This window comes from Ochlerotatus camptorhynchus, unplaced genomic scaffold, assembly GCF_037179485.1.
Source record: "Ochlerotatus camptorhynchus isolate MF236.1 unplaced genomic scaffold, CSIRO-AGI_Acam_v1.1 ptg000526l, whole genome shotgun sequence".
In the NCBI taxonomy this organism is placed as follows: Eukaryota; Metazoa; Arthropoda; class Insecta; order Diptera; family Culicidae; genus Ochlerotatus; species Ochlerotatus camptorhynchus.
Genome location: NW_027041010.1, coordinates 63948 through 82568, shown reverse-complemented (window position 1 = coordinate 82568; position 18621 = coordinate 63948). Strand labels below are relative to the sequence as shown.

At 38.3% G+C, this 18621-nt stretch overlaps 1 protein-coding gene across 4 annotated transcripts in view; it reads left to right on the top strand.

The window, feature by feature from the left end:
- kug (kugelei) overlaps positions 1-18621 on the top strand; it is a 375801-nt gene that overhangs the window by 315208 nt on the left and 41972 nt on the right. For 2 of the 4 annotated variants that reach the window (XM_065236079.1, XM_065236077.1), the window contains one exon: positions 11613-11636. The exons of the other annotated variants lie outside the window; for them this stretch is intronic. In XM_065236079.1, the coding sequence (XP_065092151.1) occupies positions 11613-11636 (24 nt within the window). The remainder of the gene's footprint in view (positions 1-11612; positions 11637-18621) is intronic. 4 annotated transcript variants of the gene reach the window in all.

The window sequence follows — 18621 nt, the reverse complement described above, 5'->3', positions numbered from 1 at the left end:
GAATTTTAATTTTCGATACAAACTAATTTTAAAGTTTTTGAAATTAAACTCGAAAATCCTCTGGACATCTCACCAGAAATCTCTTGGAATTGGCGTCTGAGTTTTCCTGATAATTTCCTAAGAATTTCATTGAAATTACGCTCCATTTTTTGTAATTATTGTCAGAATATGATCCTTCTGATATTTTATTCGGAATTCTCTAGAAGTTCTCGTTGAATCTTCTTCAGTATTCCTTTGAAATTATCCTCAGAACACCCTTTAAATTCATCTGGTATCAATCAACCTCACGATTCAAAAACAAGTCTCTTCAAAATCACCTATGAATTCAGAACTTACTTTCAACCCCCCAAATATACCTTGCAATTCACCTAAGAATTTCTTAGGAATCTATTTCAAAACTTTCTCTGAATTCTGGACAGAGGTCCTTTAGAATTTTTCCCAGGATTTTTTAGAAATCCTCCTCAGCGTTACCTTTGATTTAACTCTTTAATACCTTTTAAATATACCCTACATTTGCATAGGTATTATCGGCAGAAGTATATAGAAAATCTTAAAATTGTTAGATCCCTGAAAGTTATGTCAAGTTCCAAAGTCTTAAAAATTTTTTACAAGATCTCAAATGTTGAATATTTTCTCAGTTTCAGATTGATTTTTTTTCTAATTCTAGAGTAGAAAATTTTGAACGTATTTCATAGTGTAAGACTCTAAACATATGTATAATAACCAATCTTGGAAATTTTATTAAATCCCAAATTTATTGAATATTTTCTTTTCTTGCTGAATACGAACATCCGGGAAATTTTTAAGATTAGCCCCGGGAAAATCTGGTAAATACTGGGAATTTAAAATGAAAATTCACTGGCCACCCAGAAATGTTCGTCACGATATGTTTCCACCATAGCTAATGATGGTAAATGTTTGGTGCCCGGATGGAAGGATGTAACTTTGTTGGATTTTATTTCATTCAAAGTCAAAAATGTTACAGTCTTCCAGACATCCAAATTGAAAGCAATTGGTTTCCAGAGATCAGAAACAACTCAAAGAGAAATGTGATACCAACTAAAAGTTTCTGCCCAGAGCACGCCTATGCTGGCAAGTCGCATATCCTGCAGGTTTCCCTTGTGGTTTATTTTGTCGCTTGGATACTTTATTACACGGAACAAACTGTGGCTTTCTACCAGCACCAGTTATGTCCACCGTAAAACACGTAGATGAATCCAGGGTCCTTCATGAGCTGAAATAAAACTGTTAAAAAACAAATCACCTCCATTAAGAATTCCCACTGTCATTAAACAAATAATAAAACAACCATCTCTCCCCGTTTCTGCTCAGTGAGATTAATTCAATTTAAAATGGATATAGAATATGCAAAAATAAAACAATCGCGAAACAGAACCCCCAACACTAAAACTTGTTTAGTGGCTTTAATTCACAAACAAGCACCAACTGGCAATGAATCTCATGAATTGCACCCGCCAGAATCCCAAGTAGAGGGAGAGAAAAAGAATGGAATAACTAGATACAAAACGAGCACTTGCACAAAGAAGGTGGATAACAACGAGCTGGCAATTTTGACTAGCATAAAAGCAGCAGAGTCTGCATTTAAGCATGCATAGCTGCAAGAAATGCTTTTTCGTTAGCTCTTTCAATCGGCATTATTTTTCCGTTCACATCCCCACTGACTCTGACTGCTGTGGAAGGCTGGGTATTCCAAATGAAAGCTACATTCCTTTCACGGTCGGTTCTTCTTTTCATCACAATTTTATTATTTTCCGTTTTGTTGAAAATTAAACTAAACCGGAAAATAAGACATTGTTATGAAATCTGTGAAGCAAATAATATTCTTGTGCTTGCGTTGTTCAGCTCTTTTGCTCGCTCAATCCACACCGAGTGTCGTCACCGTCGTAGTCGGTCGTCGTCGGTCTGTTGAATGAGCAGCGATTCTCACTTTGTTAGCTGGTGAAAATGTCTTTGATAGTTTTCCCCTCTATTGCCGTGTCTGGCAGAAGAAAAGTGCAATTTTTTTTTTAAACTTCAATCATATCTTGCGCATGATACAATATAATTTCTGCTTTTGCACTGCTAGGTGACCATGAGCGAAAAAAAGAGGTTTTCACTTTTGCACTGCTACCTATCTTGGGGCAGGTATCATTGTGCCCCAGGTGGAAAAAAGTGAAGTCTACGGTGTTCAAGGGAAAATCCAAAAGAAAATGTTTTATCCTAGCACTTTCGTGAAGCTCGAGAGGAAGAGCGGACGGAAGGACAAACCGGAATAGTAGGTACAATTGTTCGGCTAAGCATTCTTTGAAAATCAGCAATGGCTATCCGTACCGCATGCCGTACTCCACCACTGTACCTGCAACCTCATGTGACCTGTCTACGGTTTCAGGTTGTACTTTTGCATCCGGAATGTGTATATTTTCCAAAGGATAAAAGAAACCATTTGGCTGAATGTCATTGGATGCCAACTATGTATAGCTTTAAATCAGACGCTCAGCTGCACCAAGATAACGATTTCTCTCTATACAGTAGCCTTGATCTTGGTTATTGGCACTATGGGTGCGTTAGATTCCTTTGTTGCTGATCTGTTTGTTTTAAAAGTGGCATCTTGTGGAATAATCTGACTAATTGGCTTTTCAAATATAGTTTGCATTGTATTACGGCTTTGTTGATGAATCAAAACAAAGACGGTAAATGAATTCTCGCTTGCTGCATCATTTCACTTAAAGTCTACCTTTAATATAAAAAAAGATGGAAGGATAAGTAATAGCCATTTAATTCCACCGATAATTAATCTTGAATTATGGGTCTAGGTTTTATGAACATAATTGAGCATACGCCATTGAGAGGATTCATCGCGGTATATGACACTATCAAACATAAGTGCGGCCCCAAACTGACAGGCTAGTTCAACTGAGGTTAATGCCTGTTATTTTACGAGTTGTAATATTTGAAATCGGTAGGATTTCCTGGAAGCCTTGTTTTCCAATTAGTGGTAGGAAAAATGGGTTAGTACTGGTTTATGGTATTGGTTTATATTTTCTCAAAGGCAAGTGATTGATTTACGACATTGGAGCTGAGATAGTGGTTGGATTGGAGTCGTAGATTTTGTTTAATCATCTGGAGTCAAAACCAGTGATATTTTTAATATTCGACCGGTAAAAACACCATCAACTCCAAGCCCAAATGCTACCCAAATGTATCTTGGCTTTATTCCGCAGTCCTGGATTAAATCATTAAATCGAAGGAATCTTAACGTGAACTTAACTCTGTTAAGATGTATGATTCTATTTTAAACTGTCAATGATTGCTTGATGACTTTTGGCTGTGGATCACCAGATCTTTTTTCTATGGTTTATTATCCGTCGATCTTGTTTTGCTGAGCACCAATGCTACCGATGCCAGGGAGGTAGCTCCCACACCTACCACTACACCACCGGCGCCGCTAAATATCACCAGATCATGAATTTCAAGTATTAACAAACACCTAAGGGGGAAAATTTATGATTTTAAATTTAAATCAAATTAGGTGTAGCAAATAAGGCTGTTAACAGTGGTTTCTGTTTTGAGCGTGTAATTACTGTTTTACTTTGTTCAGTGTGCTAGGAAAAAGTTTGCCTTTCTGTTTTGCACTTTCTTATGTAACCAAAACATTTAAAAAAAAAGTCTTGATTTGTGTGTTGATCAGCTCGAATCGAAAATTTGCCTTAAACTGCTCTTTGTATTCTTGTACAGTTGCTCGCGATGACAGTTCGTATTTTTGACTTTTAGCATCTTTTCTTAAGGAGACTCTCAGGTATAAGTTTTGTTTATTTATTTATTTATTTATTTATTTATTTATTTATTTATTTATTTATTTATTTATTTATTTATTTATTTATTTTTTATTTATTTCGTCAACCGACGTAGACTAGTAAAAATACACATACAGTGTTTTCTCTTAAAAAGGAAAAAAAAGTACAATTTTGTTTTAATAATATGAAAAGAGAAATAAAGAATTGAATAAAAAAGAAGCTGTGCCTGCTTTCCTATTTTTTCATATGAGTTATGATTCCGTATGGAGTTAACATATTGTTTTAGTTTATGCTGAGACATTGTAAAGCCAATAATTTCGCAGTATTGATTGTAAGAAGCTATCATGCTAATGGCCCATATTTTGCGTAATTTGTGAGATGATGGTGTTGCCGAATAGGCGCATAGCTGCATTAATTTAACAATATGCTTTCGAATTTCGGATGATTGCCTTATGGTTGAATTCGTCATCAGTTGATGTGCATCCATATGACTGTCAGCCAAATAAATGATGACATTCATTTGACAATTGGCTGTGCAACTTACAGCGCTCAGATGACAAAAAATTAGAAATAGGATGACTTGCAAATGCTTTAAATATTTTTTTTTAATTCGATTCGATTTTCATATTGAATTGCCATGAACCAAAAAACGATTTTTGTATCCATGATAAATACAAAAATCGTTTTTTGGTAGAGGAAACTTCCTCCATGAATAGCATAACCGTTATCTGTACAAACGCTACTGCAAACGAACTCAGGAATATCTACGCAGACATCCATGACATTTTTGGAAATTTGTCAACTCTAAACGGAAGGAGAATGGGTTACCCGTTGAGATGTCTCTGGGCATTGAAGTCGTCATTTCCGCTTCGGAATAGTGCAATTTGTTTGCCACTCACTTTAGAAGGGCATTCAACGTCATCTGCACGTTAAATCACAGAAGCTTGTAGAGATACATCTAGCGGTATCTGTTCTCTGAGAAGCTTTACGATCACGTCGAATCAGGTGGATTACGCAATAAACAAATTGAAATATTCTGTATCCATTCCAGATGGCATACCGTCATGCATCCTGAAAAAAAAATAATGCGGCGAAGAGTTGATTTTCCCACTTATGACACTTTCCAACATATCATTACGGAAGGGTAGTTTTCCCACCGTGTTTAAAAAAGGGGATCGATAGAAAATCGAGAATTACACTTCGTTATGTGCTTGTTTAAAGGTTATTGAAATCATAATAAATGATGTACTTTTAGACTCCTGCAAGAATTACATTTCTACGGATCAACACGGTTTCTACTCCAAAAGATCAACCTCTACAAATATCGTCCAGTTTGCTTCGTTTTGCAAACGCAACATTGATGCTGGTGCTCAGATCGACACCGCATACACTGATTTGAAATAAGCTTCCGATAGAGTTGACCACGGAATATTACTGAAACGTCTAGGACTAATTGGTGTCTCTACGGATCTTGATAGCTGGTTTGGATCACGGCACCGTTAACATCGGATTTGAATCTTCAAAAAAAAATTCAAACTTATCTGGTGTGCTATAAGGCATCCTGGATCCTTTGTTATTTTCACTCTTCATGAACGAGCTTTTCCTCGTACTACCATCTGGCTACCGTGTGTTTTACGCTGATGACTTCTAAGTATACATGATCATTTAAGGTATCGAGGACTGCCATGCTCTACAACTGCTGCTGAATAGTTTTTTTCTGATTGATGCACCCGGAACATGGGACAGATGGGATTTATGTTCAAAATATCCAGCGAATTTACCGATCCTCTCTGCCTTCGATCTCTGTACTGCACTATGGTGCGATCTATTCTGGAATCCAACCCGTACCCCTCAACCTGGACTGGTAGGATCGAAGCAATTCAGAGAAAATTGTTACATGCCCTACGACGCCTTCCGTGTCGACATTCGTTGAACTTACCACAATATGGAGATCGATGCAGATTATTGGGACTGCAGACGCTTGAGCAAAGATGGAATGATACTCAAGCGGTGCTAAAATTCTCACAGGAAATACTGACACACCGGGGATACTAGGTCAACTTCACCTTTACGTTCCTGAATGATTGGTTCGCCAACGAAACTTTTTGCTGTTTGAGTCCCGGAAATCCTTGGCTTCGTACCACTCCATGACAACATTTGAATAGTGGCACACAGCTAGATTCAGCTAGAAGATCGTAGGGCCCTCGTGTTGCTTCAACAGAGGAAGGGAATGAAGAACAGTAGCCCCGGAAGCTGCTGGAAGTCCGCCTTGACGTAAGTCTCATCATCCATGATCAGACAATGAGGCTTCGTCAGCATCTGGGTGTACAGTTGCCGGGCCCGTGACTTTTCCACCGTATTTTGCCGTTTGTCACGATTTGGAGCCTTCTGCACTTTGTACATATGCAGTCTCTCCCGGTCCTTGGCTCTCTGAACGAAAGACTTCGACAGATTCAACTTTTTGGCCACATCCCTGCCGAAGCATTGGGATTCCGCTTAAACGCTTTCACGACACGCTTGTGATCCTGATCACAAATAGATCATCCATTCTGACCGCATTTCTCCTTTCGTTCGATGCTCAGAGTTTCGTAGTAACGTTTAATCACACGACTCACAGTTGACTGCAAAATTACGAGTTGTTTTCTAATGCCCCGATGAAACATTTGAGAATTTTCCAGGTGCTTGCGCAAAATAAATTCGCGCCATTTTTTTCCAACTTTCGAAAAACTGACAGCGATAAAAATACAGTGAGAACAATACACTCTAAACAATTTCCACCCAAATTTTCAAGAGAAAATACCTACATACAATACCTACAAAATTTTCTACAGCGTTTTTTTTTCGTGATGCAATTTGATGTGGGTCACCCGTTATGCTACCTGTATATTTTTTTCTCGATTCACCATTACCGACGAGGATTGTTTCGGATGATGGATGTCCAATGAAGCTAATTGAAGTATAAGTTTTTTTTTATGTTTTGACTACAGTTGGTATTTGTAGCCATGTTTACTCTATGTTATGTTCACGGATGTGCTTTGTTTTGAAATGTTTGTACTGTATTGTGCATATGCATTTCATTTTGGCATGACAATCGTTTTACAGAGAGCATTAAGTATTTCAACTGAGGTCCATCCGCTTCTCGTTTCATGTTCATCCTGTATTCGAGAGGACCATCATCTGGTTACATAACAACCGTCATTCGGTTGCAACTATCATTCGAAGAAGCGATTTCGATTTGAATGGTCTGAGGTTTCATTCGAACAGAGGATTATATTTTGGTACAGTGTACAAGACCCTGCTGCAGAATCGCATTTTGTTTTCTCCGCCTATCTTTTCCTCTGTGGATTTCTAGTAAGCATCAAAAGACAGCGTTGCCAGATGGGTTTTAAGCTTATCGGTATCAAAGGTTTGAAAAATCTGTATTTATCGGTATTTACTAGGGGAAATGACGGCTTCGGCATGACAGACTATTTTCGGCAACACAAATTGAAACACTATTTTCACTGGATTTTCTCACGAAAACACTTCGCTCAATGCATGCAAACGATTCTTTATGCTTTCAGCTTCAATTTGATTATATTTTTACCACTGAGAAAAAGCAATCTAGCAAGGTTTTCTTGAAATGAAACACACGCACTACAAATTGTAGCTGATTTCGAGTTGCCGATAATAGAACAGCAGATTTACATGCAGTTCAAATGGAACGGTTGCCGAAGAAAAACTGGTTGCCGACAATAAAGGGTGTCCACGATGAAATTGCCACACTATGAAATTGCTCTAACTTTTTAACCGTTGGGTAGAATTTAATGAAAATTTGGATGGATTTAGTTTATAGTGCATTATTTACATCCTGCAAGTTTTAAAGTCCTGTGATCAAAACTCGCGGAAATGGAGTCGAAAGAACAGCTCGTGCGTGATAAAATCTTGCGCATTCATCACGAGAACAAGGATCTCTCGCATCGTTCCATCGCTAAAACGTTGGGAATCGCGAATTCCACGGTGTCGTGAGTGATTAAGCGGTTCGAGGAACGGTTGACCACCGATCGGTTGACCACAGAAGTGAAGGAAAAAGTATTCCGTACAACACCAAAAATCACAACCGCGTAGTTGGGGCCTTCAACCGAAATCCGAACGCCTCAATTAGGGATGTGGCTAAGAAGCTGCACCTAAGCCGAAGTTTTGTCCAGAAGGCCAAAACTAAGGCTGGGCTTCGAACGTTCAAGGTACAAAAGGCCCCTAATCGCGACGAGAAGCAGAACAAGTCCGCCAAAACCCGTGCCAGGAAGTTGTACCTCAACATGCTGACGAAAGTTGAATGCTGCATCATGGACGACGAAACATATGTGAAGGCCGACTTCAAACAGATCCCCGGCAACCTGTTTTCACGGCCAAGGATAAGTTCAGCGTTCCGGAGCATGTCCGCACTCAGAAGATGTCCAAATTTGCGAAGAAATTCCTGGTTTGGCAAGCCATCTGCACGTGCGGGAAGCGGAGTGCACCTTTCGTGACCCAGGACACGATGAACGGACAGGTGTACATAAAAGAGTGCCTCCAGAAGCGGCTGCTTCCTCTCCTGAAGGCCCACAACGTCCCAACAATCTTCTGGCCGGATTTGGCCTCATGCCACTACTCCAAGGACGTGCTGAAGTGGTATGCGGACAATAAGGTCAATTTCGTGCCGAAAATGTTCAACCCTCCCAACACTCCGGAGCTCCGCCCCATCGAGAAGTACTGAGCGATTATGAAGCAGCACCTTCTTAAACGACCTAAGGTAGTGAAGACAGTCGAGGAACTGAAGAAAGTATGGGTTTACATGCAAAAAACGGTTGATTCACAGGTTGTGCAGAATCTTATGGCCGGGGTTAAGGCCAAGGTGCGGGCATTTGCGTATGGACTGTAAATAAAATACGAGTAAAATGGTAAAATGAAGTTTAATAGTTATTTCTCAATCCCTGAAAATTTGATGGCAATCGGATGAAAACTCGAATTTTGCGAATCAATTTTGTGTGTGGCAATTTCATCGTGGACACCCTTTACTCGCTCTCACTAGAGAAGATTGGAGCTTTGTAAAAGCGTTTCAAAACAGTTTTTGACAATTCTTTCGACTGAAATTGTTAGAGCAGCTGGCAGCAAAAGATTGTAAACAAACCAATACTGCATATGTGTGCGTTCCTTAGAGAAAAAGGCTATAGAAAGAAGGTCGCTGCTTAGGTTGCCGAGAATACGTACATTCCCCTATATAAATTAATTTTACATTTTTACCTTTTTCAAAGGCGAAAATTTAAACGTTTGGATTAACAAGTTAGGGGTGACTCTAAGATTTTCTAGGCTTAAAAATCCAGTCCAAAGCATACGCATCCCTCTTTATCGCTCACAAGTCTTTGCAAGATCTTGCAAAAGCTTATGGACGCTTGTGAAGGATGCATATTGTACGTAAAGGGATATTTCGTCCGGGAAGGCCTGGAAGCGGCGGCAATCGTAATCCGGACATGGCAGCGACGACAAAGAAGGTGGCGGTGAAATACAAGCGGAATCCTAACCTCTCCATCCGGAACGTCGCTGGCAAGCTCAATGTCTCCCATACTACTGTGCAGCGGGCCAAGAAACGAGCCGGGTTGTCGACGTTTAAGAAGGTGAAGATGGCGAACCGAGATTAAAAACAAAACACGTCGACAAAGCAGCGATCCCGAAAGCTGTATACGAATCTGCTCACTAAGTTCGACTGTGTCGAAACTTATGTGAAGGCGAATTTCAAGCAGCTTCCGGGACAGGAGCTTCATACCGCATCAGGAAAAGGGAAGGTGGCTGAAATTTTCAACACCATCAAACTATCGACGTTCCCGAAAAAATAGCTCGTCTGGCAGGCCATATGCACGTGTGGTCTAAAAAGCGGCATTTTCATTACTACGGGAACCATCAATCAAGAGATCTACGTCCAGGAATGCCTGGAAAAGCGGCTGCTACCATTCCTAAAGCAACATAATAGACCTGTGCTGTTCTGGCCGGACTTGGTGAGCTGCCACTATGGGAAAAAAGGCAATCGAGTGGTACGATGCGAACAACGTGGTTGGGGTACCCAAAGACCACAACCCTCCCAACAACCCAGAACTCCGCCCTATCGAACGGTATTGGGCCTTGGTCAAACGGAACCTTAAAAAACTAATAAATCCATGGAAAACGAGCAGCAGTTTAAATTTAACTGGCGTTCGGTGGCGAATAAGGTCGATGAGACCACTGTGAAACGAATAAACGAACATTTTTTCCCTTAAATATATGAATTGAACTACCATAAGAAAAATAAGAAGATTTTTGTGATATGAATTTTGACTGAAAGAAACGATTTTTTTGTCGACCAATTTTTGCGCGTTCCCAGCAGGCCTGGGTTCAATCCCAGGCGACGTTACCGGAATGTTCTGAGGCATAACATCTCTGATCACGGGGAAGACGTTGGTTGGTCTCCAGTTCATGAGTCAATGGGTCCATAGGTAGGGTTAAGGTGTGGAAGCTGCCTCCCTGGCGTCGGTAGCATTGGTGCTCAGCACGGAAAACAAGATCGACGGAATATAAATCAAGGAAAAACAATCTATTACCACTTTTGTAAAGACCGAGCATGTAGGTACATTGCATCCGATAAATAGACAACAGATTTGCAGTTTTTCTGCAATGTATCAACAAATAATGTTCCGGTTGGACAAATAATGTTCCGGTTGGCCTCGATCAACCAGAGTTGATTTCTTTAATGTGATTAAGATCACCCATAATCCCAAGTAACACAACTTTATGAAATTATGTTGAGTAAACTTCTTTACAACCAAATCCAGTTATATAAAGGTTATTTAAACTATTATAGAACTTGCGTCTTGCTTGAGAATTTATCACCTGCAGAAAATCAGCTCAATTGGTTGGGAGACAACCGTGTTATTCGGGAGTTTCCTGTATTTCCAACTCAAAAATGTTAACAACCAAATGGAAACCTTAGTCTCATGATTTTTAGTTTTCCAAATTAGGGGAATTAACGATCGTCAATCTAAGCAGCTTCGGTGCTTCTATTAGCATTTTCTCAGCGTCCGCACACATTTTACGTGTTTGTGTGTTTACATTTATTTGCTGCTTGCTCCTCTATCTTGAATTGTGGAAAACTGATTGAAACCGTGTGCACAACGCTCCACTCTTCTCAGTTGAGTGGGACTATTGTCGGAAACCTCTTTTTCTTCGGTATCCTTTCGATTTGAACTGCGTGTTATCGGCAAATCGAAATCAGCCGCATTTTGTAGTGCGTATGTTTCATTCTAAGAAAAAACCTGACAAAATGCGATTGCTCAGCCAAACACATCTAATCAGATTGAAGCTGAAAGACTAAGCAATCGTCTGAATACATTCAAGGATGTGTTTTGGTGAGATAATGTAGTGAAATCACCGTTTAAATTTTGGCTGCGTAATCAGTCAATGCGTGCCGACGCCGTAATTTACCCTATAAGATATATTAAATTTGTTTGTTGAAAAAAAGTTGTCAATCTCAATTCAATTTATGATTATTAAATCTAGTTGCGGTCTTGAATGTCGCTGAAGTTGTTGGAATAAACAGTTATTTTCTTTGGCTAATAAACTTATCTTATATATTCCCGGACTTTTAAAAAAATGTACATTATTAACACAGTTTTTGAATATATTTGATATCGAATTACTCCGACTTCCTTAATCATATTAATCATCACACCTGCTTACAAGCAAATCATCTCCATTACCTGTCCGTCATCAGTGCAATTATAAACGAATTTACTTTTCTCCCGTTTTTCCCACGAATTGAACCCACCACAGCGCCAGACAGTACAAACGGTCCATGTGAGTATCCTTTGTCGGAATGTAGCAACACACATGCCATTTACATGTTAAGATTTTGTGTGAATTTTAAAATTCCGTTCAAGCTCGTCTGTGCTTTGCGTGTCTCCACAAACTAGGAATCATGTTACGTCATGCACATTATTCGTTTTGCCATGCCACTCGCATCAATGTCGCACATTTGTATGTTCTGTTACTGTGGGTACGACCCGGGTCACCGTTCTGATGCATAATTCTTTATGTTTTAATTATTTTTATTTTTTCATCACGGTCCGTCATGCGTGTACGGACGAATGTTTTATTATGTTGACCTTCTGCTACGTGTTGTCCAGGCCGTTATTGCTTGACTTTTTTTTTTTTGTGTTGCTCCACCACCGCATGAACCAACTTTTTCTACACTGCCCTCAAAATTAGCATCCCTTGTACCGTCGTCGCGTAACAGCATCATGCACGAAAACGCCAAGCTTTAGCCGCAATTCTCTAGGAACGGCTTGGTGGGATGGAATACGAAACGGATGAAAACACGGACATATACGGACATTTTTAATAAAGTTGCTATTCATATGTATTTTTCCCACGTCATGTCACAATATTTATCTAACCTAGAAATATGCAAAAATTAAGCTTCGAAAACATTTATAGTGTGCGTTTGTATGTTTGTGTGTTGTTGCTAAAAAAAATGGCCCCGATATATGAATTATTTTGCATGTGCTTGATTATAGATTGTTTACCATTTATTCGTGCTTTGTCCTTTGTCCTTTTAAAAGCAGTGAAACGTTTTCATAGATACAAATTAAAATAAGCAAGCTTATAACGCCCGATACTTGACGTTTCAAATATAAACCATATGCCTCTATGATCCCTTCAGGCAGGAAATACTGTGAACCCTTAAGAAAACGCTCTTTTGTTTTGCGGTTATTGCTGTTTACCCAACAAGAAAATTAAGTTGTTTTGGCTTCCCCAACGATGATGGTTGGCCTCAACCAAGAACGATGAAATCGATACTCTCGCTCAATGGTTGGGTGGTTGGTTTCACCTCTGCACGCCCGGAAGTTGATGGGCACTTTCGTTCAGGTGCAACAACAAACAAAGTAACAGAACAAACCATCCTTGTCAGGGTGGTTCCTCCGATCTAGAGTTTGTTCTGGAAAGTCCATCCGTCAGACAAAGGAATTAGTTGTTAAATGGATTGAATTTTACACCATCATCACAGTGCAACAGCAGAACCACTCCGATGTTTACCGAGAGCTCCATCGATCTTGTGCAGGTGAAGCACAATCAACCAGGAGCGATTCCTCTCGTCAACAACAACAAGTAGGTACGAGGACGACGACGAACACGATGGTACCAATCAGTAAAGGAAACCCCTTCTTTCTATTGATATAGCACGAGGAAAAGGGTGTTTACTTATTCCCAACTTTTAGAGGTACAAACTCGTCAGCATTCTGGGTAGCAAGACTTTGTTGATCTGAGTGGTACAGAAATGTTTCACTATACTCTACCGAAACAACTATATACAACGAGTTGTGTACTGCTGCTAGCTGTAGTGCAATTAATTTTTACATGGCTTCAATTTTATGAAACAATTTCCTGGTGTGTTGTTACACTATGGTAAGCGCTAAGCAGAACACAGCTCTACACAATATCTGAGCTCATGAAGCAGTCAGAAAGAGTTGATTTTTGACTGCACACTACGAAATAGTCATGTGATTTTCAGTGCCCTGAGACCGACATATGCAAGCGGCCCATTTGACATAGAATCAGTTGAAATGGACGAGAAAATCAATTCAATCAAACGTACCTTTTTTCGAGTTGCATATGTTTCAGTTTCAGCACACTTAATTTTACATGACATGTTTGTTTACTTTTTATAGTTTGTGTCAAAGCTGAATTACGTCTCGTGTAAAAATAGTAATTTCTAAGTGTGGGGTGTGGTAAAACAATTTTATAAACAATGTCTTCCGACACCACTCAGTCCCATTAAGTTGGATACTTCTATTATTAAGTAAACTAATGCGTTTCTGCAAAGGTAAAGCACATAATTAGAAAACTAATGGAAAACTATTGAAATACAAACTATATGCATTTCTTGGGCACACAACTGACAATCTATACGTTGCGAGCAATGATATTCAGTGGATGATAGGTACATCGAGTTAAACTTCCATATCGTCGGTTTCTTGTAACACTATCGCAACTCAAAATTTAACCGTTTTATCGTTTAAATGCATAAACAAATCAAATAATATCACTGTATTACATCTATACCTTACACCTTCTAGCGGTGGAACATTGGAATTGAGGAATAAAATCTGCAGGAAAAATCAAAAACAAAGTGAAATTTTCTACTATTTGTTGCGTGAAACCGACTATATCTGCACGGCTTATCGATGACGAAATGTGTGCCCCTGAAAACATTGATGAGATTTAGCTGAACCTTTAAATTAAGTGAGTAACACATACATTTTGTCTATTAATCGAGTTAAACCGATTAAGTATGTGTCCCTCATTGATTGACACACTCGCGCTATTAAAAAACAATCCAAATTTGGGTAGAATCCACCCACATTCGTTGAAACTGAACGCACCCAAAAATAAGTAAACTGAGTTGACCAATTCCAGGCCAAATAGGATAAAAAAATAAAAATTTAAGTCTCGACCTTCTCCGATTTGCATGAAACTTTGCATAGCTATGTGTTATGGGCGGGAGCGGGAGATTTTGCTGAAGGACGTTTCGTCGAAGAACAAGCTATTTTCTACGGTAATGAACTTTTCTCAAAGCTCAGTAAATTTTGAAATCAGTCTCGAAAAAAGATTAAGAAGGTTCGATTTTTTCAACCTGCAAAGCTATTCAAATGTTCTGATTTCTTCTTTTGAACATGAGGAGTTCATTTAAGTTGTACTGATTTCAGAAATTTGCAAATAATAGATATTTTTGATTTATAGGAATGCTTCCTGTAGGGGCATGCAATAATCTTTAATTTTTTTTTATTTAGGAGTTTTTCAAGCTATAATCTTTAACTTCGTTGCAGGAAACGGCTGTTATTAAATTAGTTCCATTACATTAATTACACAGTGTAGAAAATTAACGGCTTTTTAAGTCCATTAATTACAGTTAGATAAGACCTAATCATTTTTCTTGTCAACATTTATGTTTGCAGCATATCTGAGATATGACACAAACATCAAAACGGCCAAGCCTACTGCGTTGCATTTGCCGCAATGATGATTCTGTGAAAGGATTCGAGTTCAAATAAACCGTGGAGGCACCACATTCGAAGCAGTTCCTAAATCGAAGCATTCCATAATGTTCGACTATTTTAAATAATTATTTTTGAAATGTTACTTCTGCAAATATTAGTTTCAGTGCTCTAGGGGGATGATGTTGTTACAAGGTTTTAAAAAATATCTTGTCAAAATAGACGAGTGCGTCATCATTAGGAACGCGTCAAATATAGTGCTGGCATGGTATATCTAAACAGCGATGCATTTCGTGAATCTTCAAGGGTGGAAGGATGCGTGGACATACCGTACCTAACGCTCCGAGCTAGGTTATGAGTGAATGTAACAATAATATGCAAAGTAATGAATGGTAAACCGGGCAATCGAATCCAGGTCCATCTATGGTAGTTGTTGACCGGATCAGCACCCAAGTATAAATATAACACAGGTCATCACTGGAATTTTGAATCGCGGAAAATGTGCTCCAATTACGAGACAAACTATCTCACATAAATTATTAATTTTAAATTTTTCCAAATTTTCAAACGCGACAAAGAAAACCACAGTTGATTTTTCGTAATTAAAGTACATTAATTACATTATCAATACTTTTTATTACATTAAGTAAGGATAGATAATTTTAATAACCGTCAGTACTACTTCAAAACGCATTAACTACTTTAAGTACTTTTGATTGCATTTTAACTTCGACACACCGGTTCTTTGTATTGCGTGCCCCTCGTGCATTCTTCTATTAAACATGAGCAGTTGTATTGATTTAGTTATTTTTGTAAACAATGAATATTTATAGGAATGCTTCCTTTGTTTACACATGAGCAGTTCTTTCGAGTTGTACTGATTTCAGAATTTTTTCAATAAACAATATTTTTAATTTATAGAAATACTTCTTTTAAGTAGTTCTTTTTTGTTGCTTTACATAGGAATATCTGTTATTTAAATGCGTTCCAAATGAATTGTAATTGTATATTGATTCATGATTTGATTGTATATTGATTCATGAAATTCGGCGAAATGATCCATTCGGCGAAATGTCCTTCGGTGAAATGTTCTTCAGCGAAACGTCCTTCGGCGGAATGGCACAGTTTCGTTATGGGCAATCATTTACATTTATGCAAAAATGTTGCCATTTTGGATGTTGTATCTTTTTTTTATAAAAGGCATCTTTGACATTTCTTAATAAATTATAGTACTAAAGCGTCACTTCTGATCAAAATGACGTCTGAGACCAAGTTGTTTAGAAAAGTAAAGATATTTTAGAAAAAATAAACACGCGTTAAAATGAATAAAAGTGTTAAAATCCCAAATATCTCAATGTGTATCTTCAGTATTTATAATTTATTTTCAAAATAAAGCTCTTGATAAATGCTAACTTAAGGAGTATTCAAAACCATGGGCACTTGAAAATTGATAAAAATCGTTAAACATCAACTTTTGGTCATATTTTTTAATTTCTTATTGACAAGCTTTTTTTATATAACTATTTAGAATGTCTTAAAAATTATTTCCTGTGTTTAAATTACATAAATTACATAGGAATTTTTGCCCAAATATTTTAAATTTTTGCATGTACGCAAAAAGTAAAAATATTTTACATAAAGTTCCTGTTCAACTATTATTTTTTTATTTTCAAGTTTCCATAATTTTAAATATTTCAAAAGTTTGCATTTTCTATTAGTTATTTTTTTTTAAATAAAAATGCTTTTCTCATTAAAATACTTCGATCGAGTTTTTCGGATTCGTCATTTGGCGTGGAACTGCTCAGTTGGGAGTGATAAGTTGGCAAATGAACAACATCGATCGATGTTGTCCATTTGTGAACTTGTAACTCAGTTGTTCAGTTTTGTCCGATCTGCGTGGATTCTACCCAAAAATTGGGAACCTTCTAAATAGCGTGCACGTCCCTGATTGGTAACGACACAACTAAAATTTTCAGCTATGTAGAGTGTATGTATGAGAGGTGGGGCAAAAGTGAGTTTTGATGTTTTCAAAGCCCGAGCAAAATAGAGGAAATGGATTTAGCGTCGGCCTAAATGCTCCTAATTTGGGCCCATACATAAATTCAGCAATTGACTAAATTTTCAATAACGATCAAAAATATCCATAAGTACCGTCTCAATCAGGCGTTCATCTATATAAAATTGATATATAGCAGATTTTTAGCGATGGGCCCAATCTTAGATCCATAGGCCAACATTAGAGTCATTTCCCTTATATCTCTATATTTTAGACACTTGTTGGCAAGGTCTTTTAGAATCCCCAAAAATATAGTGATGTATCCGAAAATTTACAGGCAGAAGTTTGTTTCCAGATGATGAATTACAACAATTAAATACCAACTTTAGTGACGTAGAACAATAAAACTCAACTGAAAAACCTTAAAGATAATTTGGTTTATAGTTTTCTTCATAGTCTTGGGTTATTCGTGATTTTTCCGGGGATGATATTTGAGCTATTGACTATGATGTGAGAGATATGAATGTTTTCCACTGCTCCGGGGCCATTCCCTCTTTTAAATGTGTTTTTAAAGTAAAAAGCTTTTGATCAGGATCATCATGTCCTGTCTTAAACAACAATTATTAACAAATGTCTCAAAATCATCAATTATTTCTACATGAGCATGAGGATGAGCATGATTGAACGGCCAAGGTTGCTACTGTGTTATTGCCAGACCAGCTGTAATTACACAGAGAACCAATAAACGATGCTTGTGTAAAAACTGGTGATCTCGAATTAGGCAATACCAGCGCCAGCCGCGCCTGAACGCAGGTCAAGAAAGGAATGGGTAGGAATGTGTTGACGTGACACTCGCTTTGATGGAAGCCGAGGAGTCCTCTGCACTTCCACGAGGAATCACAGGGATGTTCGGTAAGAGGGTTGGGTTTGCAGCAGGGTTCGTTTTGGTAAACGATAAGCTGAATTGATGTCCTAACAATTGTATAACGCGAAGGAGCTTGGGATTGAATCCACGGTCTTCTGCTCAGTAAGCAAAAATGTTTGCCACTAGGCAGACGAGCTCCTTTTTAATCATCGAGTTGCTGTTATTACCATGTAGTCATGTTAACAAATAAAACGATTGACGAATCTTGAATGTGGATGGGCTTGAGATTAGACTCATGATGTTCTGCTTAGTAAGCAAAACCGGTTGCTCTAAGGCCACCGAGCCCCTCATATCACATTATAGCGTTACTCAAGTTTTTATAACTATTCAAACCCGGCACCGACGACAACGAAAAGTTTTACGACATACACGATAAACAAGCGATCTAACCATACATTTTTAATATGAAAGGACCTGGGACCGCGTTTTTCTGCTCAGTAAGCAAGCCACTACAACCGACGATCTTTGAAATCCTAAAACTAAAAGCTACGAAAAAGTACGTACGTATGTCTTCATTAAGATCCACTTTCACGCGACGTTCAATGTTTCGATTTTCTCTTTACGCATGGTTCAGGCAATCATAACAAGCTATCACCAACGTGACGATTGTTTAGGACCTGGTTAAACAAGCTATTCAAATTAAATTACGTTCTCGAATTTCACTTGGCATGTAATGAACAACAGAAATACGCGATAATTCATATTTTCAGCGGTTGATGGTTAATTTTAAATATACTAACGGTACTGCCTACGACTACGAAGGCGATTACGACAGCGACTATGATGGCGCCTACGACAACGACAACAGCGAATTTGTAACTTACCATTTGTCTAGGACTAACACCTTTGCCCGGCACCTCCACTGGT